Source organism: Malus sylvestris, chromosome 10 (assembly GCF_916048215.2).
Source record: "Malus sylvestris chromosome 10, drMalSylv7.2, whole genome shotgun sequence".
In the NCBI taxonomy this organism is placed as follows: domain Eukaryota; kingdom Viridiplantae; phylum Streptophyta; class Magnoliopsida; order Rosales; family Rosaceae; genus Malus; species Malus sylvestris.
Window position 1 is genome coordinate 32,213,024 of NC_062269.1, and position 22,481 is coordinate 32,235,504.

The window sequence follows — 22,481 nt, forward strand, 5'->3', positions numbered from 1 at the left end:
CACAATCTCCATCCTAGTACTACGTGGGGGAGTTATTCAAACTTAAACAACATTAAACAAAATAAAATGAAACGCATACTCCATGGTTCTTTTGGCCCAAAGATGTGCAACAAGATCCTGTTGTAGGTAAGTAGACTCAAACATACCATATGTATCATCCATCGCATCAGCTAGGGAGGCATAGGCCAGCATTCAGAGTGCAATAGTAACCTTTTGATGATGCGAGAAACCAAGGTGGCTTGCTATATCCATCTTCTATTGAAAGTATGGATTAACATGTTGGACATCGTGAAGTAAACACTCGAAAACATAACGCCTCTTCCGGAAGCGACGTCTGAAATCCTCGTCTGTGTACACCGAGTTGGACTTGAAGTAGTTGTTCATCAGATTCTCATGCGTCATCTCTCTATTTCGTAGTTTGTAAGAGCGACCAGCAATAGAACCACCCCATTGAGGTTGTTCTTCAGTTTCTTCACACGCCATAACCCCAGTCATTGCTGCCACATATGTTGTGTTGCGCCATGCTTCATCTTCTTCATCAAACTCCTCATCTTCTAATCTCATTTGCGCCCATTGATCTTTTAATTCGGAATTGGATGAGGATCCCCAGTTGGAATGTGAGGAGGATCCAAAGTTGGAATTCAATACAAATTTGAATTGAAAGAGATATTGGAGAAGGCAAAGATGAATGTGTGAATTCAACCCCAACATCCGGTCAATTCATTAACATTGGAAGCTGAAGATAAGAAATGTCACGTACATAAGAATCCTATTTAAAATTTGCACAACCAATTACATCTCGATATGTGGCACTCAAAATCCTATCCGAAAAATTATTCAGATTACATAAAGATAAGAAATCTAGAGAGTTACTCACTTTAGCGACACGTGACACTCGAAATCATATCCAAAAAATTATTGAGATTATATAAAGATAAGAAATCAGGAGGCTTATTCATTTGGTGACAAGTGACACTCAAAATATGTCTGAAAACCTTATTTTAATATGGTCGTTTAATTTAAGTAACCATATTAATTCAATTAAAATAATAAATTATGTTTTGCCTATGACCCTTTGGCCCCTTCGGTTAGAGATGATTTTTTGCTAAATGGCTATGTTTGGTCTATGACCCTTTGGCCCCCTCGGTTGGAGATAATATAAAATATGACCTGATATTATTTATTAAAATATTAATTTCTTGTAGGATTGACGCTCGTTCAGTTGGAGATGGCTAATGAAAGTAATCTTTACTAATTAATAAAACACTCATTGTCAACCAAAACCCAATGAAATTACCAGTTTAACCCTCTAATTAAAACAGAACATGAATAAGAAATATGGGGCAAAAATGTAATATCTCACAACCAAATTTTTCTGTATTTTTTTTTCAAATCATCACTTACATGTAATCCTCCTAACATATTTCTAATTAAAAAAAATAAAAAACCTTCTAAATTTCTATAACTCTCTTCCTCTCTCCTTCTATTTCAAAAATAAAAAATAAAAAAATTTCTCAGAGCCTGCTAAAAAAACGTTTGAGATAATAAATGATGATAACATAGTAAACCACCTTCACCATCTTCTTCTCTCTGGACACTTTACCAGCGGGGTTTATCCAGGTTTCCGTCTCTGTCCGCCATGGCGAAGCCAACCCGAGCCCGTCGCTCGCCGTCAGGCTCCGCATCCGGCTCATCCTCCCGCTCCCGCTCGCGTTCCCGCTCCTTCTCAGGCTCCGACTCCCACTCCAGCCCGCTTTCTCGCTCCCGATCTCGCTCCAGGTCCTTCACCTCTTCCTCCTCTCCGTCTCGGAGTGGCAGCTCTCGCAGCCGTAGCCCCCCTGCCTCCAGAAAAAGGTTTGATTTCCGTTTCGCGCTTCTAATTTGACACTCTAGGGTTTGTATGTGCTGTTTTGTTGCTTAGAAAAATCGGAATAAATTCGCAAAGGAATATTAAACAATTTTAGACGAACAAAGACACTGAATTGAATGGAATGCCGAACAACCAAAACCCTAACTACAATCATAGAAAAGAAACAAGCCGCACCTATAAAACACTGGCGAATGCAATATGTAAGCAGTAAGCTAAGTAAAAAAAACTGAAATTGAATGTAAAGAACGTTGATTCGACATTCATATTTGTTGGTGAGAAAATTTTCAATCGACATTAAGTATTCAGCCTTTCTTCGCAAAAAGTATGAATTTTTCGTTAAGTAGGAAGGTTGAAGTATTAAAAGTGGAACAACTCAAACGAACAGTTATGAGTCGATTAATTGGTGAGGCTAGAGCAGTCAAACGATAATGTATATGTATTGTTTAGATTTTAAATCATGCATCTTCACTTTTCGTTATTTGGTTTTTTGTTGTCGTGCTTTAATGTGATTATGGATTTGGTTAATTCAGGTTTTCATAAAGCCGTATTGCTAATTAAACTGATTTGTTTTTCATAGTCCTGAAGTTGCTAAACGAGGTCGTTCTCCACCGCCACAATCTAAAAGGGCATCTCCACCCCCAAGGTATTGATAGTTTTCTTCTATGAATTTGTAGGGGTTTCTTAGTGGTTTTTGTGCTTATCAATTTTTTTGGGGCACATTGAGAAGTAGAATTTGTTAGTCAATTTGACGTAGACTTTGATTGGGGTCAAGTGACTGTTCATGTACATACGTATTCTATGAGTATGAACAGCATCCTGTTTGTAATTTAGTTTTGGTAATCCAAAAAGTTATTGACTCAAATTATGTTGATGTAGATATTCTTTTTCTCCTTTTTTTTACTGCAATTGACATTTGGATATGAGTTTTCTCTTAGAAACCTTATTTTCCACTTGCTACCTGGAGTCTCCTAGATATTGAGTTCTCACTGGTGTTTATTTGATAGATTTCTTTTGAGTAGATCCACTAAGTTTTGCTTTCTCAACCCCCATAAATTCCAATCCACATCTTTCATCTGATAACATGTCACATTTCAGGAAAGCTTCTCCAGTTCATGCAGTTCATGAGTCACTTGTTCTTCACATTGACGCACTAACAAGAAATGTGCATGAAGGCCATTTACGAGAAATATTCTGTATGTTTTTGTTTTGTATCTATACTATTTGACTTCTATTTGCATCATGATATTATGTTGATGATTAATATACCTAATTCCATAGCAGTTGATCCTAAGCTAATTCCGTATACATTTCTTTATTTACATAATAGCCTATAGTGTGACTACTTTAAAATCTTGCCTGAGGAGTCCAACATATATTTTTAAATGTCAGTAAGTGTCGCTCTTCTCCTCAGCCTGTGGGGAAATTTTAATTTATATTTGATTTAAACTTTTATTCTTTTAAAGTTTCGTTCTCCTTGGTTTTTTTGTTATCTTTATGCAAAATTGTAAAAGGATCCATTCCATGTAACCTTAAAGTAACTACTAATGACTCCATGTTTAGGCAAATACATGTGTCTGGTGCTCTGTAGCACCGATCCTCAGATTTGATAACCATATGTATGAAAAAGTGCTCACATCTTAAGCTCGTATATGTTTTTTCTTCGCTAAATATTCAGATTAACTGGGTCACGGGCAGTGTCTCTCATTCCATTTTGCATACTTTGTAGGTAACTTTGGTGAAGTTGTCAATGTGGAGCTGGCAATGGATCGTACTGTGAGTTCATGCTAGATTTAATTCTTGATTTTGAAGTATCTTGCTGTGTAACAAGCTTGTTAATCTGTCTTCTTCTGCAGGTTAATCTTCCAAAAGGATTTGGATATGTTGAGTTCAAAATACGAGCAGATGCTGAAAAAGCACAATTATACATGGACGGTGTAAGTTTTCTCGAAGAGTGGGAGTATAACAGTTGCTATAACTATAAGACCATTACATATTTTGAATTGATGTGGTGAAATTCCTTGTTTCAGGCTCAAATTGATGGTAATGTCGTTCGAGCAAAGTTTACATTACCTCAACGTCAGAAGGTGTCTTCTCCCCCTAAGCCTGTTGCCACTGCTCCAAAGAGAGACACTGTGAAAACTGATGGTGTCAGTGCTGACAAAGATGCACCAAAGCGACCGAGGGAAGGTATAATTTTGTATTTATTCTTTTTATAGCATCATATATTTTTTTTCTACAATGTTAGTTATCTATCTTTTACTTAATAATATCAGCTTCTCCTCGTCGGAGAGGTGCTCTCTCACCACGAAGGAGATCACCTGTATCTCGAAGAGGTGAATCTCTAAGACGAGCATTAGATTCTCCACCGCGTCGTCATGCTGCCTCACCTGCGCGTCCCTACTGCCGTGGTGGTTCACCTCCAAGGAGGAGGCTTGCATCTCCATCCAGAGGTCGTTCTGGATCACCGCCACCAAGGCGACGTTCCCCTATTAGGTATATTGAGGCAATTTTGCATTTTTGTATCCTAAATTGTTTGAGTTATTTTTAATGGTGTTTGACTAATCATCTTCTTGAATATGACCTCTCCAAGAAGGATACGAGGAAGTCCCATTCGTAGACGCTCTCCAGGACCCCCAAGGCGTGGGTAAATTTCTAATTTTGTACCTAAAATTCTTCACAAATCGTGTGCTTACAAAAATAAATCAAGATATGGATTTTTCATAGACCATGGATTTCTGTTGAATGGAAAGAGATCTCGTGCTACTCCTGGTTGATTTTACTGGTTTTGCGTGTTCTTCCAACAGTTAGTGAATCTTTATCACCATGCAGATTTGTTTAATTACGTGTATATGTGTGCTTACTTTTTGTGGACCTATGATATATAAGTACTGTGCATGTAATTTCTGCAAAGAAAACTGAAGCCAGGATATTAATTTCAATTATAAAAGTTTATTTCTTTCTAGAAACATAAAAGTCCTGGAATATATTTAGCAAATGTGCTTGATAGATGCATAGCAGAGATGACCCAAAAGGCCTCGGGTGTTTTGATAATCAGGATGCATCGTATAAACCAATGGTATTATCACGGAATTTACATGCTCCTTCGTGCACCTTTTTTAATAAGATCTCAGTTGTTAGGTATGTATTGGAGCAAAAGGGTTGATGTCACTGTACCAAATGTGCTTAGAAATATGAGCTGTCAAGCTATTTTTTTCTCTTCGGTTTAGTTACTTTGAGTTTATAGTTTGGTTTGATCTCTTGTACGAATTTAATTCTTCAGTTCACCTACTAGACGGTTTCGTAGCCCTCCCAGAAGGTCTCCAATTCGTAGGCGGACCCGCTCTCCCATTCGTAGGCCTGGTCGATCACGTTCAAGGTCAATCTCGCCGCGGAGGTAACATCAATATCCATGTCTAAAGAAGTCTTTTGCTTTATGCTTGAAGTGGATCACGTTTCTTGATATTTCATGTTCTCAATTCACTGAAGTTGGGTGGAATTGCATTTACTAGTGCATTGAGTTTGGAGTTTGTGATGTTTATTCGTACCTTGATGAAAATAAGGTTTGAACTCATGTGCTGTAGTCTAAGCTTTTGCATAGTTCTGTTGTTTGAAATGAAGTTTCTTCTCCACCAAAAAAAAAACTCTTGTTGATGTATCTGTGTGCTTGAGGAGGCAGTGGTTTGTTGTGTTGTGAACACAAAGTTGTTATGTTGGATGAAGAAAGAATGCATGAAGTAAATCTGGCCACCGATGTGGTCATCTAACATGGAATTTGCCATTGATTATTATTTTCCTTTAGGATGCTACTTGTTTTTGTTCTTTTCCACATCAGTATGTTCCAATGTATGTGGTGGAATATATGTTTGCGTACATCTCATTACTTGACCTGTCAAAGTTTTTTTTCCCTCCAAGTGATATATGGTGGTACTATCTTCGAGAACCTATTTTTTTGAACTCTTGGTATCTTGATACTGTATTAGTTACTACATATGTTTTTGGTGATTATTATGTATAAAGTACTATCTTTTCTTCCCCTTTTTAGATGAGATGATTTCATTACATAGTAGGTTCCTAGTTCCTACTCTGCATTTTGCCAAAATATACCTTTCAAAGTTCTTAGAGGTCGCACTTGGTGCGATGGCAAGTGCCTTCGCCCATGAGCGGTAGGTCTCGGGTTCGAGACTTGGGAGCAGTCTCTCCATAAATGGGGGTAAGGCTAGCCGACATTCACCTCTCCCAGACCCTGCGTAAAGCGGGAGCCTTGTGCACTGGGTACGACCTTTTTTATACCTTTCAAAGTTCTTATTTTGTCATATTTATTTTGAAAGAGTAGTATGCTAGCTAATATGACTTATACCTTCTTTGTTGCTTGTATTCAACAGAGGTCGAGCACCGGCTACTAGACGTGGGAGGTCATCGTCATCTGGATCACCTAGTCCACGACAGGTAGCTCTTACTAGTTTGTTTACATTAAAAACATGGCTTATGGGATACCTTACATGGATTAACTCTCTGCAATCTAACAGGTACCCCGAAAAATCTCTCATAGTCCAAGAAGGTAATTTTGTAATTAATTAATTGTTACTTTTAACTTTGATCTGAATGAACTTCATTCTGGGCCGTTTGTATCTGTTTTAGAATCTCACATTCGTTTAAGTTTGTTTTCATCTGCAATTTATCCTTTTGGCTGTACTATTTGTCTTTTTGGTAATCAGTTTGTCTGATCATTTTTCTATAAGTTCACAGCATATGTATTTATTAATCGCAGATTAAAAACCCAATTGAGATACAAAACTTGGGCCTAGTACTTGTGTAGTAACTTAAACAAATTCTCATGTTTTTGTGGACTGGGGTTGCTTGTTTTTTAACAGATTTGGTACTTGGTTTTATGTAGGCCTTTGAGGGGAAGAAGCAGTAGCAAGAGCAGCAGCAGCAGTTCACCCCCTCGTAAGCCATAGGTAATACTTTCTCTCGCTCTCTCATGGATTTTCTTTTAGTGGTTCTAATCATTGGAATGCAATTGGGCTAATGTTATTTAGAGTTAATACTTGTTCTTTTGCAGTAGCTTAAATAAGATTGTTCATGATTTTCTGCGGGTTAGGCGGATTGTTTGATTTTTGACGCTTTGGTATTTGCCTATATAGCTTTAGCTTGTTCTGATGGCGGGCACTTCATGTAGGTCTTTAAGGGAAGCAGTAGCAGTTCACCCTCGTAGGCCATAGGTAACACCTGCATCTCCCTCATCTCTCCCTCACCCCCGCTCCTGTCCTCTCTCTGTCCCTTCCCCACCCTCTTTTACTTAGTTGCCATGAGTAAGAAGCACAAAATTCTCAAGAGTGACGGACATACTCGGAGTTGATATTTACCATTTGGGTTGCTTATGAGTAGAAAGGATCAAGTTGTATTATTTTGAGCTTTTAAAACTTTTTCCGGTGCTTCGCTTTTTTAATTCCATGACTGTAACACAACAATGTGGGAACGAAGGATGTTGCTTGATATTGCACATCTGGTCAATTTATTGTAAAAACAAGCAATTCTTTGTAATGGGACCAAAAGTTATTTCACTTGTCTTTGTACCACTAGTAATTTTTAAGGGCATTGTCTACTGTTCAACCGGAAGAGAATTCTTGCTTTGATTTGCCCCAGCTTTTTAATAAGTTGCTTTTAAAAAAATACCGCAAATGATATGGGTCGAAAAGTTAGGTGCATACGAGAGTGGGGATTTGTACGTATAAGACTGAATCAATTCGATTTCTAAAAATGATTATAACTCCTTGACTTTCAAGGAATCTGTCAACCGTTGTTGTGAACGATTGATTTTCGCAATCTTCCTCGACCTTGGTTTATAACTCACCTCTTTAGCTACAGCCTCTTGCAAACTCTGACATTCTTTGTAAACAAATAAAGGAAAAACAAATTCACCAAAAAGAAATAAATAAAGAAAAAAGACTGGGCCAGACAGGAGGATGTAGCCAGACCGAGCCCAACAACCCGAATATATGATTTGATGACCATTGCTTGCTGCTGGTGATATCCATCTCGTGAGTATATTCTCTCTCATCTTCAAATATCTTTGCAACCGTACCAAACCAAAACACCAAAAATGTCGGTTCTCATTACTCTGTCTCTCGCCGGAGCTGGCGCCGGATACCGGTTCTCCGACGACCTCCAGAAGCTAGGTCGTCTTCAACCTAAGCTCTGTCAAAGTCCCACCGCGCTTTTTCCTCATAAGTGCTTGCACTGCCGGTGCTTTTGGCAAGTGCCCAGAAGCAAGAACCTAACTTTGAAGTCAAGGGAATTGCCAAGATTACGTTTGGCTCGCGCCAAGGAAGCTGAAGATAGTTTCACTCCGGTATGAAATTTCGTTTTTCGGATTTGTCCAAATCCATGGGAGCTACGTTTTGGGTTTTGAATTTTGTATAATTTTTGCTAATAAATGAACATATTTATGAAAAAGTTTTGATTTTTTTGAAGCTTATCTTCTAAATGTTCAAACTTTTCATAAGATTTTTTCCCTTGTATTGTTTTGTATATTGTCATGTTTTTATGACAAAAGAGGTAAAAATTGCAAGGATATTTGTAAACTTCTGTGATTTATGTTGTGTCATTTTGAACCTTGAATGCTTATAGCTGAATCAATGGGACATTGCAGAATGTAAGCGAAGATACGGACGATATGTTTGATGACTTGTTTGATAAATATGGAAAGGTGGTATATAGTAGCAATGACAGGAAGTCTCCTAGCACAGAGCTTGATGATGATGCTGAAACCTTGTCATGTAAGCTCACATCACATTGAATCTGAGCTAGATCCTTTGTTTTGGCCTTAATGTTACACGGGCGCCTGATATAAAGATTCTTTCTTCATGTATTATAATCTCTCGCGTTATGAAACTTGTTAATGATGTCCTCCTGCAATCTATCTAGTTGCTGTTGCAATGGCCAATGTAGCAAATGACGTAAAAGCAGGAGATATAAAGGTCCTATTTGTGAAGCCTCTTGTATATTGGACTCGGTTTTTTATCATTGCCACGGCATTTTCTCGTCCGCAAAGTGATGCAATTGCGTATGTGCTTCGAAGTTTAAATTTATGAATGTTTATGTTTGATTTGCATGATAAATTATCAGACAAGCTTGGAAGAAATATTTGATATGCATTTATGCTGCAATTTAGGTCCAGGATAAGAGATATGGCTGAGGAAAAGTATGGAAGAGTTCCATCTGGGGACTCAAAACCCAACTCATGGACCCTGTTGGACTTTGGTGAGTATCGTTCCTTCACATTGTAGTGAAAGCCGGCTATAGCTTTTCTTAGAGACCCCTTTGACTTATTCAGATGAAACTTGATATCAATATTGGTTCGTAGTCCGTTAAAGTTTTTTCTGTAAGTGTATAATTCAAGTAGATTTTAGATTAAGTTTGTGAAAACTTTCTTCAAATGTTCCTCCGCTTTGTGAATTTCAACCTCATTCTTCTGAAGTTCTTTTTCTTGCATCTGTATTTGTAGTATCGGTCTGTTGGAAGCTTAATTTTTTAGTCATAAGACACCCGAAAGGTTGTTTTCTGGTCATTATTTTGGCGTCTTGAGACGTATTTGCACAATTATGGGACTAACCATTAGGGGTCTCGTGATTCAGTTGGAAACGCGGGAGGGGTTGCTGTGTCTTCCTAGAAATCGTTAAATTTGCTGCCAAATTCTTCTTTAAGGAGTGTTGTATCTAACACAGAAGGCTTCACTCGTGTCTTAATTCAGGTGATGTTGTTATTCATATATTTCTTCCACCACAGCGAGCTTTCTACAACTTGGAAGAATTCTACGCTAATGCAACGCCCGTTGAATTGCCCTTTGAGAACCAGTCACCTTTTCGAGGCTGAGAAAGGCCTTGCATTTACGCTGCAAATTCAAACTTAGTGCTGTGGATGCATCGGATGGCTACTGCAGATCTCTAAACCTCTGCCGGGTTTGGGCTCTTGATCTACTATCCCACTTGCAGAGTACTGAAGGTTACTGAACAAGGTTTCCCGGCTCAGCCCGGTTACTTGGATGCCAATTAATGCAACTTTACGTTCAAGTTAGGGTTCTAAGAAGTGCTTCTGTTTCCTCAGGGCATAAATAGGACTCGACGCTGGTATATGCACCCGCCATGAGCGATTATGTTTAGAATCTTGAAAAACTGTTAGGTGTCTGTATTATTAACTGCGAAATATAAGTTGCATCGTCATCTGTTCTTCCTTATGGTAATTTTGCCACACTTTGGATGTCGAGATCTCCTTATGCTGCACACAACTGTATAAACTAATGAAAACTTGGTTGGGTTTTCATAAACCATATGAAGAAAAGGCATGCCTTAAATATTCATTAGCACAACAGCATAAAAGAGTACAAGATTAATTAATGAACATCTCTTTATTAGTCTATAACCCAGCAGCGGAAAGCATTCGAAATTCGATAACAAGTGTATTACAGCATCAAAACTTACACCATATGAGAGGTGCAACTATCTTTCCAAAATCCACTCTCCTATCCATGTTTCATTCAGCTCTTTTCTGATCCTATTGCTCCCGATACCCATCTCAGAGTTGAGTACAACTGATACAAAAAGGAGATGAAGGTTCCAAATCCATGGCGTTCACTTTGTCAACTACTGAAGTGAAGGACTAAATCTTTTCTCAAAAATGTCTATACAAACCGAAAACTTAGTATGGGAAGTATGAGTCATGATTGTCATCCTATGAGCATCACATGCGAAGTTGGACCACACGCTTCTGGGTGGTCATGTATTGAAGTTAGCACCATACGAGTCCTGCAGAAAAAAAAAAATAAAAGGAAAAAAAATTGCCCATGACCTATAAATACGCAAGTATGCTTGGTTATTCAGATACGAAATTTTTTACTTGATTACTTGAACAGGACTTACAATTACAATTAACCGAGTGTTGACTGGCCGGCTTGTCCAGGTTCAGTTAGACTTAACTCCATATCATGAGTAGCAGTCCAACCAGGTTCATAGGCTTCAAGGAAACCGATCTTTGCCTTGTTTGGGAGATCATGGGGATGAACAAATGGCACTCCATGCGGCCACCCGATCTCCAATCTTATATTGGCACATGGGCTATCAAGTGCCTGAATGTGACTCTCACACTCCTTCAGGTTGCAGAACCTCAGCTTGATTCCCTTCTTGTCTGCAATGTCTTGAACCCTTTCCTTCAGGACTCTCTGGGCCTCGACCCGTAATCTCTTGGAAGGCGGCAGAGGTTTGGTTCTTTCACTCTTTCTCCTCCTCAACAAAGGCTTCACAGATCCTGTACCAGCATTTCATCGATCCAAGGACCTGCTGTTAAAAACTTCTCACTAAGAGATACTCACACATAGAACACGTGCAATCCAATGCACAAACTATTATGTAGTTTTAGATGATAATTCTAGATTGAAGATCCTTGTTTATGACAACAGAAATGCAAAAACTATTGAGTAGTTGATGATTTTCCAATTCAAATGAAAACAGAGCCTATCAAATTATCAAGAGTTTCACTTAATTTAGCATATACATTCAGTGAATCTTGATCATACAACACCGTAAGACTAAGCCAAATTCACTTGTTAAACTTATTTTTGGTGTGTGCATGTGCTTCTCTCAGTAAAACCAATCCTAGTCATAGAAAGCTGTCATTAAAAAAACTGAATTCATTAAATCAATTTACAGTATGTAAACAAGCAGACAATGGTAAAGAAGATTAAATGCAGCATACCATCTTGTGCTGCAAGAAAATTGAAACTTTGAAAACTGAGTCTGTTAAAGAGTTGATCGGTGGGGTGAGATCTCTGCATAAAGTCATCAACCGCTACTGGAAGCTGGAACTGAGGTTCGACCCCATGACCAGCAGCTCTCATCTCTGAACAACTGAGACTGGTCATGGGTTTCGGCATGAGTTTAAATGCCAAGGAACATCGCCCAAACAAGTTACTCTGTGTATTAGTAGGCTCTGTTCTCTGTAGTGCTGGGTTGACATATCCTGCAGTTGCCTGATAGAGTGCAAGTCCGGGGTAAACAATAGCTTCTTGAGGACCGAGATCTCCATCCACAAGAACCCAACGACCCTGAAAGTCCTTTATGTGTAGACCGGCCTTGTCTGACTTGACAAGAGATATCAAGCTTTTGTCAACTTGATGCTCATGGTCAGAAAACATAACCAACTGGCCATCCTCTTGGGTCGTAAAATTATGGTGTTGTGCGCCCTGAAATGAAGGCATTGCATGACAGCAGACAGATAATACTGAAGAAGATATTTCCTGATTTCTTAAGGGAACATTATCAAGTACTTCAGTAAATGGAGAGCTCCTCAAGTTCAAATAGAAGCTGATTGCGTCCAATATATCCTTAGCTGCCTTTGCAAGCATTGAAAATATATCTGGTACACCTGCTGGAGGAAATTCCATTGTGTTGTTGGGCTCTAAAGGAGTGAGTCCAGGTCTGTAATCATAGGTTTCCAGCCACAATTGGGGATCTGCATTATAACCGGAAGTCTTGCACCAGTCACGAGGGTCATTATTATTAACCATATCGGCAGCTGGGTATGATGCTTTCTGGTGGAAGTAGAGGTGAGCCGAATCTAAACCCGACCTCAAAAGAGCCCCATCACTCACTGGAAACTGAATGATGGCAGCAGAATACTGAGCTAGTGATTGTGACAAAGTTGAAACAGATAGTTTGTAAGAATCTGATGGAAGGCCTTCAGCAGGAGCCAAATCAGCTAGTTTCACACGACCCAGAGATGGCAGACCATTACCTGCCATGAAACCTTTTGGGTATACTTGCTAACTGATTTTGAAGAGAGGTATGTAGCAATCCACTGCACAGGTTACCATTGCCATAACTCAATTAATAAACTGAAAACAGCATAATCATTCATAAAAAATGAGCCATCTACGTATTTTAAAGAATGCACATTTACTAAATAAATACATACAAATACATAAGTACATAGTACTGCGTACATGCATGAACATTTTGTCAAGAAAAAGTGCTCTCCTAAGATCCTTATAAAAAATAGTGATGGTGATCAACAATTGGTTGTATATGTACACTTGAAATGCAAATCTACGGTATGTTGCATGACGAGGGGACATTTGACAATGACCAGTGTATGGATAAATCAACTTTTTCCAATAACTAGTAAGAGCAACCAACGCAAAAACTTTTCTTTTTAATATACATTTTCAAACATTTACATATGCATGCCAGGGTGCTAACAAAGCTCAACAGTAAAAAAATTGAAGCGATACCAGTATCGGCTACAATGTCATAACTCAACACAAATTAACAGTGTGGAAAAGGCAAAGACTGTCTGATACGAAAATTTTTAAATTGCGTAAAGCGCTGTTGCTGCTGCAAAATGAAGCATACATGCTACAGCCTCGAACGGAAACACCCTTTCAAGCACTAGAACAACCTAGCAACCTTATTTCTTTTGAGCATATTGTCTCCAACGAAAAATTACTGTCTCCATTAAGACTTATCCAACCGTTAAAAGTTGAGTCTGTTTCAAAAATTGTTTTGCTTTGCTACCCAATCTTCAAACAAACAAATCATAAGCGACGAGAGCCCATAAGACCAATTGGCAACAACTTGCAATCCAAATTTAGCTTCAATTACAGTTACCCATCAACTAATTCAATCCAAAAAGTGGGCAAAAGTGCACCACTTTGTTTCCTTTAATTCTCAAAACAAATACAGAGAGAGAGAACTGACCTGTATTGGTAGGAAATGGTGCAGAAGCCAGGCAACCCTGAAAGTTAAATTCAGGAGAAGATTAGGGTTTTACAAAAGGGAAAGCGAAGAGAGGAACACACAACACAGTGCTGGTTTTTTTTTTTCCTACTTCACATTGATGATGGTGGATTGCCACATTTACCCTTGATGGAGGACGACAACCAAAACTTGGTGATGACGTGGAAATTTTGGATATACAACTGACCGAAAGGCAAGACTTTGTCAAGAATAATGTTACGCTTACTACCTATTTGTATCATTACTTTAATAAAGGTAAGAGTAGCATTTTTGTTTGTCAAATGTCTTCTCACCAAGTGACGATGCTAATCTTTACCAACTTGTTTGGATGTGTTTCTATAATGGCTAATGAAAATGCAGGTGAATTAAAAAAATATTTTTGGAACTAATTCTTAATAAAAAGTTAAGTGAATTATGAAAATATTTTTGGGACTAATCCGTAGTAAAAATTTAAGTGAATTATGAAAAAGCACCTGAAGTACTTTCTAGTATTTCTTGCATGAAACACTTCAAGTTTTTTATAAAACCCAACCCAAATATGTATTGGGAGATTATATTCACTCAGTCCAAATTATTTCCATCACATCCTTTTAATTTTTTAATATTTTTCTATCAAGTGTTAATAGTGTGTAGAAAGTATTAAAAAATTTAGAAAGTATGGAATAAGTAATTTAGGGTATGTGAATATAATCTTTTGTATGCATTTTTCAAAAATTCTTTCAGTCATTTTAGAATCATTTTCAAACCAGCTCACTAATATCTTATGTCTTTCCCAAAACACTTTCGGATCAAAAGTTGGAGAAATTTATGGAAAGAGCTTGCTTTGTTTTTCTTTGTCCAATGGAAAATGCTTTGTTAGAATTACGTCTTATGTCTTTCTGATAAGTATTAGTGAAACTGCCATCTGCCTTTTTGCTGAAAAAAGGGATTAAAATTTGATTCATTTATTTATTAATTTCTCAAAATTTCAGACCTTTTTGTTAATGTAGTACTTTATGAACAGTATTAAGAAGTTTTGTGTACAATTATATATTATTTGTGTTCCAATCTAACAAGTTATATGCATCAACCCCGATTATAATTTGGAGAAGTGATTTCTTCATTTTTTTTTTCTTTTTCTACACACTCAAGTTTATTTCTTGTCTTCCCAAAGTTATAAGAAATCAATGAACAAAAATAAAGAGGGCTAAATGTGCATAAATCAGTTCCCATATTTTATCAAGCCTTCAATGGTGAAATAGTGAAAAATGACCGGCTTTGAGTTCAGTCAGATCCCTTTCACTGTAAAAACTAGGTTTTTGAGGTTGAGGAAATGCACCTTCACCACCCAACATTAGAACTGCAGCTGACATGCTCGACGTATCTTCCGGATTCAGCTACATGCATAAAATACCCATTTGCGTTGTTCGTACAACTTCATGCAGAGTGATGGATTCCTCTACCGATGTATCAAGCAGTTCGAGAGGCTTGCCTTATGTATGTAGCATCCATGCCTAAAACACAAAAACTAGTCTGCTCTGTACAAGCACCATAATCGAGAGATAAGAGATTTTAACTTGACATCTAATACTGTCATACTTACATGTCCGAGAAGGTTGAGGTTGAAGACTAGATGAGAGAATTCTCTATTTCTGCTCCCAATCACTATCTCTAGCACCAAAACACCAAAGCTAAAGACGTTGAACTTTATAGAGCAGAAACCATCAATTGCATATTCTGAAGACATGTAACCGCTGCAAATCAATGTGTCAAAAAACCATTTTTATACGCAAAGAATCTAGACTTTCTATTACTGTTTTAGGATACTTAAGTGAAGTAATGTGTAAGGTTCTCCAATGTGAAACTGAGAAAACTGTCTTCAATCAGAAGTAGGTTTGGATTCAGTCAAAGAACGATGTTCGTCTAGTAGAAAATATCTCAATTCATATGTGGTCATCTAGTTCCCTCAGCTCAAAGGAAACTTACATGCTTTGATTGGTTGTGTTGTAAGTATCAGCATCGTTTTCTCTCCTCTTCAATTCTTGTAATTCAAGTTAATTGTGAGTTGAAAAATTAGAGGAAGAGATGAACCCCCACATTTGACTTTAATATACAAATATCAAAAAACGAAGTATCAACATGAGTATCTCGGGTGGGAGAGAATATGTCTTGTAACCGGTTGTATGTCCCATTGCGTCTACCTCTCTCTTCACGTGATTTTTTTTATTGCATGTCAGTACGTAACTACATACAAATGTAATTGATTAATTTGGTACCCTCTCATTGACTTTTTGTTCGCATTGCGGCAGAAATTTTCAGAATGATTCCAGGGATGCTACTTCCATTTTTATGCCATTGTGTCTACCGTTCCCTGCAGACTTTCTTTGTCAATGTTTAGGTTTCCTGCAGGTAACAACGAAGTTCTGCTTTCTCGGAATCTCTCTGTTTCTTGTTTGTTGTTGCTTATGCTTTGGGTTGTTCTTGGTTGCTGAGTGTGGTGGTTTTTTGCCACCTTGTTTCCCTTGCTGTCAGTTTGCCTCAGTGTTTTTTTTATGTTGTAGGTTGTTTTTCACCGTGTTTAATTAAGTTGTACCAAAGAAAAAAAAGCTCAATCTAGTATTTTAGTAAACATTAGAATGCAGTAAACCTGTCGAATCTGAATAAGTGATTCAAATATATAATCTTATCCAATCGGAATCTATAAATGATAACTAATTTTTCTCTACAATTCAAATTCAAATGAGTCGCCGCCTATATCAGAGTAAGGCATATGTAAAGCAAGAAGTTGTATGATCAAAGTGTTAGACTAAACATAGAACCAAGATCTAGCAACATGAATCACAATGATCAAAACACATGACCATAACTCAGCAAACAATACATGAAGAAAACCATACCTACAGATGAACTTGAACCGGTTGCCATGTCTGATCTCTGCAGAAAATCACAGCGCACCTTCTCCTCTCTTTAGTGTTCAAAGGCTTTTAACTAATAATAGGTCTTAGTCTAGAATTTAGCATACACTGTGAGAGCAGAGGCCACCATATATATACTATATAATCCTAACCTTATTCCATAAGGATTTCCCTATTAAAATCCATATAGAAAAACAATTCTTATGAAATAGCAATTCAGCACCGATATGGATTCACAAATCCAATCTCAACAAGACTTACTATTCAGTCTTTAATCCTTTAACTAAGTTCACATATTCATACTCATGCTTACAATCTTACATTCTCCCACTTAAGCAAGTATAAACCAAGAAACTAGTTCGATTAAGACTACAATAGGGTGATCACTAAGCCTTTTGAGCAACATCATAAACAATCTACCTATGCATTTCAAAACACAGAATCTGAAAACTCACTGTCACAACCATTATGCAACCGGCGCTCTTAGATCACTTATGTCCAATCTGCACCTCATAACATTATGATCAAACTGAAACTCAGTGGACTTAAATATCCATTCCCACTATTTCTTAACTTAATTCAAAACAATCAAGTTCATCACAGTCAATAAACTGTCTGTATGCAATTCTCATGAATTCAAAACAACTACCTAAGTCAAATCACAAAGATTCCTTAAGGCATCAACTGAATCCAAAATCACACACACACACACACACACACACACACACACACACACACACACACACACACACATATATATATATATATATATCAAATCAAACAATTACAAAAATTGAATCTTTGAATACAACTAGCTTACAATTATACTAACTGTAAATAAAGCAAACTGAACCAGAAAACTAACTTAACGAGAAGAGTATCACTGCTATACTAGCTCTTTGAACTTCACAATAGCAGCACTTCTGACACAAAAGCCTTTGATAAAACGCTACTCCCACTAATCACGAGACTCAAGCACGCCCATTCTAGAGATTTGCAACTTAAAAATACCAACAGCCAAGGCCTTGGTCAAAGGATCAGCAACCATTAAACTCGTACTGATATGCTGCACATCAATGGTTCCTTGCTTGACTTTCTCCCTTGCTTTTAGAAACTTGACATCCATCAACCTCGAAGCAAAAGTTCTTTTGTTGTTCTTAGTAAAGAAAATTGCAGAATTATTGTCACAATACATTGTTAAAGGCTTCTGTATTGATTTTACAATCCTTAATTCTGCCACAAAATTCTTTAACCATACTCCTTGCTTCATTCCTTCAAAACATGCCACAAACTCTGCCTCCATAATAGAAGTCGCAATGATAGTTTGCTTGGCACTCTTCCAAGACACTGCACCTCCACCAAACAGAAATACATATACACTGGTTGATTTTTTGTCATCTAAATCTCCCGCCAAGTCAGAATATGTGTACCCTTTCAATTCAAGTTCTTCTTTTCTACCATACACAAGCATATAGCCCTTGGTTTGTTGTAGATATCTTAGAACTTTCTTGGCAGCACTTCAGTGAGCTTCCACTGGATTAGATTGAAATCTACCCTAAATTCCTACTATATATGCAATGTCAGGTCTTATACAAACATTTGCATACATTAAGCTTCCAACTAATGAAGCATATGGTTTCTCAGACATCTTCTTGACTTCGAAATCAGTTCTAGGACATTGTTCCTTTGATAAACGATCCCCTTTGTACACTGGAACATGGCAACCATTGCAGCTTTCCATGTTGAACCTAGTAAAAAAAAAATTCAATGTAGGCTTTCTGAGAAAGTCCCAATAACTTTATGTTTCTGTCTCTAGCAATTTCAATGCCTAGAACAAAATGTGCTTCACCAAGGTCCTTCATTTTGAAATTTGCACTGAGCAATACTTTTGTCTCTTTTAACAACTGAATGCTCAAATTTGCAAGTAATATATCATCAACATATAGAACTAAGATTACGAACTGCAACCCTCTGAACTTTAGGTAGATGCAATCATCAAGTTTATTCTCAACAAAACCATCAGATGTGATCACTTGATCAAACTTTAAGTACCATTGTCTAGATGCTTGTTTGAGACCATAGATCGACTACTTTAATTTAAAAACCATATTCTCCTTCCCACTTTCAATAAATCCAGGGGGTTGAACCATATAAATGTCTTCTTGAAGATCCCCATTGAGAAAAGCTGTTTTTACATCCATTTGATGTAACTCTAGATCATAGTGTGCGGTTATAGCCATAATGAGTCTCAATGAATCTTTTGAGGACACGGGTGAAAAGGTATCATTGTAGTCAATTCCTTCTCTTTGAGTGAACCCTTTAGCAACCAATCGAGCTTTATACCTTTCAATTTGTCCATGTGCATCCCTCTTAGTCTTATAGACCCACTTGCATCATATAGGCCTTTTATCAGATTTAGGTTCCACCAATAACCAAACCTGATTCTTATACATTGATTCCAGTTCCTCTTTCATCTCATTGTTTCACAAATTTGACTGTGAGCTCTTCATGGCTTGTGAATAAGTCATAGGATCATCAATATCTCCAATATTATAGTCAGTTTCTTGGAGATGGCATTGGAAATCGCTTGGAATTGCAGGTTTTCTGGTTTTTGTGGATTTTCTGATTTGGGGTTGCACTTGAATACAATCATTTTGCAATGCACTGTCAATCAGTTCAGTGCCATGTTGACTTGGTTCATGCTCAATTTCAGTCACTTCTGGTTGTTCCATTACTTGGTCAGGATCCTTATTGTAGTCAGCCTCAACATGTTGATCTGTGGCTTGATAGTATACTAACGCAGGGCAGTGATCAATTAAGGATGTTTCATTTGATGACTACTCTAATTCTTCAAATATGAAATTTTCAATAGTAAAATCTGATACATCTTGATCTTCAAAAAACCTTGCATTGTGTGTTTCTTTGATTCTTGTATGAGATTGTGCACAATAGAACTTGAACCCCTTTGATTTCTCTGAGTAGCCTATGAAATAACATGACTCAGTTTTCTTTCCTCTGGGTTGTAGAACCTAGCTTCTGCCTTGCTACCCCAAATGTGAAAATGGCCAAAACTCGGTAATCTCCCATACCATGCTTCAAAAGGGGTGGTTGACATTGATTTGCTCAGGACTCGATTTAATATGTAATTGGCAGTCTTTAAAGTCTCACCCTAGAGGAAACTAGGCAACCTGGACCTTGACATCATGCTCCTCACCATGCCAATCAGTGTTTTGTTCCTTCTTTCTGATACTCCATTTTGTTGTGGTGTACCAGGAGTTGTGTATTGAGCCACGATTCCTTGTTCTTCAAGATAGAGGGCAAAAGGGACTTTCTGTTGTCCAGACTCGATGTACCTGCCAAAATATTCTCCACCCCTATCCGATCTAACAATCTTAATGGATTTGTTTAACTATTTTTCTACCTCAGTTTTAAAGATTGTGAAACATTTAAGAGCAGCTGACTTTTCACTTATTAAGTAGGGATAACTAAATCTTGAAAAGTCATCAATGAAATTAACAAAGTAACTGTTTCCACAAATGGTTTTAGTTGGGAAAGGACCATAAATATCAGTATGAATAATCTCAAGTAAATTTTTGCTTCTTTTGGCTTCAAATTTTCGAAAACTTGTTAGTTTTCCTTTGAAACAATCCACACAATCAGTTGCAATTTCAAAATTTAATGGAGGGATCAAAAATGGGGGTAAGGCTAGCCGACATTCACCTCTCCCAGACCCTGCGTAAAGCGGGAGCCTTGTGCACTGGGTACGACCTTTAGTGATTCTTTCTTTTGATATGTGACCTAATCTCTTTTGCCAAGGGGTGTAAGAAGTGTCAATGTTTAACATTCTCTTTGTACTTGTATGTAGTGCATGATTCTCATTAAGAACAACACTACACTCTAACTGCCATAAGCTTTCAACTAACCGAGCAGTCCCCAAAATAAAATCAAAACTGTTCTTCATAAAAAATTTCAAACATTCATCATCCCCTAGGAAAGAAAAACCATTTTTGACATGTTTAGAGGCTGAAATTAAGTTTCTTCTCATCTTTGGCACATATAGGACATCACTTAGTTGTAAAATGAAACCATAATTTGATTTTAAGCTTACTAATCCAATAGCTTTGACTGCAACTTTTGTCCCTTCCCCCACAAAGACATTAAAACAGTTAAAACTGGCATCCTTTTGTTTTTGAAAACCATGCATTGAGTTAGTTATGTGAACTGTGCAACCAGTATCGAACCACCAAGAGTTAAATGGAACCTCAATTAAGTTTGACTCTACACATACATTAACTATCTCCTTTCCATTAGCCTTTAAGTAGTCTTTAAACAGTTCACAATCTTTTCTTAAATGACCTCTAGTTTTGCTGAAAAAACATTTGAGTTAGCAACATTTTTCACTTTTGGTTTAAAGATTGTTAGATCCTCTAGAAGTTTCAAATACCTTAGCAGATATAGCAGTCTTATCAGAAGGCTTAGGGTGCTTAAAGCTCTTACCTGGATTAAATCCAGAATTGTTGAACTTCCTTCATTTCCTTCCTTGCATGAAATTCACAATTTCAGTATCCTTGCCTTTTCTTGCCTTTGTCGAGTTTCTTCTTGAACACACTGAGCAATTAGCTCATCTACATCCCAACTCTTGCCTTGAGTGTTGTATGACACCTTTAATTGAGAATACTTGTTTGGGAGGGCTTGAAGGATCATGAAGACCAACTGCTTTTCACCAATGTTAACTTCTATAGAGTTTAACTTTTCTGCAGCATGAGTCATCTTCATTATGTGGTCTCTAATTGAACCAGCATTGTCAATTTTGTAGGTTGTTAAGAATGACATGTGTTGACTGATCTCAGCCTTCTCAGATTCCTTGAATTTCTTCTCAATTGCACTCAGGTATTCTGCAGCCAACTCATGTCTTTTAATCCCTCCTCGAACCGTGTTAGTCATCCCACTTTCAAGGATTAAAAGTGCAACTTTGTTGGCTTTTGTCTATCTTTCATAATCAACCTTTTCTGCTCTAGTACTTTGATCTGTGATCACTGGTCTTGGAGTATCAATAGCTATATCATACTCATTGATGGTCAATAATAGCCCTATTTCTCTCCTCCATTTCTTGTAATTACTCCCTCCAGTGAGAATTGGAATATTTGCTAAGTTTAAGGTCTTGAGAGATATTGCAGATGCTGCAGATGAAATCACAAACATGAACTAGTTACGTTCCTGATTTCCTTTGCAGTTTGCACATCATAATTCGCATCAATGATTCATACATATAGACTTAGCAACATATTGTTGATAAGCACACATAGAAAAATTAACTCATCAATAACAAAGTATGCAACAACAGACATCCAATACATGTCTCATGCATGGTAACCATTTTCCATTGTTTAACAGAAAACACAGATGAGCATTAGTATTTGCAAATAACAAAGTTACTGCAGATGAATACAAGTTTGAGTAACTCATGGTCTAAGATCACTAATCAAAAGTTTAAACGGATTTAATTCATATAGTTTTAAGATTTAACAGAATTTGTAGACTCAATCCTTGTATCGAAACATCAAGCAGACAATAACAAAATTTTCAATTCATCAAACATACCTCTCATAGATCCTATTTTAAAAAACAACGCAGCGGAATAGTCATCCAAATCGATCATATTGCATGAAGTAATCTTTACCAAGAAGCATATTTTGATGAATGGTGATCTTAATCGAAAGGCCCCAAATGGAGAGGAAACCCTTACGCATAGACTTTTCTTTAAATCTAACAGTAATTTATTTATTTATTTAAGGTTTTGATTCGAAAACCCTTATGACAAAAGACCTAGGGTTTGAGTCCCCAAACCCGCAACAAATTTTAATTTTAATTTTTAAATATCATCCATGCTATCTGAACCTATCGGTTTTGATTACAGAATTCATAAAT

General features: G+C 37.3%; 3 protein-coding genes across 10 annotated transcripts; 2 read left to right on the top strand and 1 right to left on the bottom strand.

Annotated features, from left to right (window-relative positions):
• The first annotated feature begins 1,508 nt into the window (after positions 1–1,508).
• Positions 1,509–7,434, top strand: LOC126584640 (serine/arginine-rich splicing factor SR45-like). Of its 6 annotated transcripts, none has more exons than XM_050248971.1 (13): positions 1,510–1,854; positions 2,448–2,513; positions 2,966–3,063; positions 3,597–3,643; positions 3,724–3,804; positions 3,898–4,057; positions 4,144–4,363; positions 4,461–4,514; positions 5,151–5,264; positions 6,253–6,316; positions 6,397–6,428; positions 6,765–6,828; positions 7,015–7,434. In XM_050248971.1, exons 1-12 carry the CDS (start codon positions 1,640–1,642, stop codon positions 6,826–6,828), a joined length of 1,215 nt encoding a protein of 404 aa, XP_050104928.1. In that variant the 5' UTR covers positions 1,510–1,639; the 3' UTR covers positions 7,015–7,434. The 6 variants fall into 6 exon arrangements, with proteins under 6 accessions (XP_050104931.1, XP_050104930.1, XP_050104928.1 ...); XM_050248976.1 differs by having other exon boundaries at positions 1,510–1,779; positions 7,050–7,434; XM_050248970.1 differs by having other exon boundaries at positions 1,511–1,854; positions 7,050–7,434.
• Positions 7,435–7,885: 451 nt separating this feature from the next.
• On the top strand, positions 7,886–10,106 carry LOC126584643 (protein Iojap, chloroplastic-like). The gene is made up of 5 exons (XM_050248979.1): positions 7,886–8,222; positions 8,523–8,649; positions 8,798–8,936; positions 9,045–9,133; positions 9,624–10,106. The coding sequence occupies exons 1-5, from the start codon at positions 7,974–7,976 to the stop codon at positions 9,743–9,745; spliced, it is 726 nt and encodes a 241-aa protein (XP_050104936.1). The 5' UTR covers positions 7,886–7,973; the 3' UTR covers positions 9,746–10,106.
• A 95-nt stretch (positions 10,107–10,201) lies between these two features.
• On the bottom strand, positions 10,202–22,316 carry LOC126584639 (uncharacterized). 3 transcript variants are annotated; one of them, XM_050248968.1, is made up of 6 exons: positions 20,322–22,316; positions 15,242–20,258; positions 14,978–15,152; positions 13,621–13,657; positions 11,621–12,721; positions 10,202–11,173 (listed from the first exon to the last, which is right to left on the bottom strand). In XM_050248968.1, exons 5-6 carry the CDS (start codon positions 12,663–12,665, stop codon positions 10,797–10,799), a joined length of 1,422 nt encoding a protein of 473 aa, XP_050104925.1. In that variant the 5' UTR covers positions 12,666–12,721; positions 13,621–13,657; positions 14,978–15,152; positions 15,242–20,258; positions 20,322–22,316; the 3' UTR covers positions 10,202–10,796. The 3 variants fall into 3 exon arrangements, with proteins under 3 accessions (XP_050104925.1, XP_050104924.1, XP_050104923.1); XM_050248967.1 differs by lacking the exons at positions 14,978–15,152; positions 15,242–20,258; positions 20,322–22,316 and having other exon boundaries at positions 10,202–10,674; positions 10,789–11,173; positions 13,621–13,768; XM_050248966.1 differs by lacking the exons at positions 14,978–15,152; positions 15,242–20,258; positions 20,322–22,316 and having other exon boundaries at positions 13,621–13,768.
• Positions 22,317–22,481: the final 165 nt, after the last annotated feature.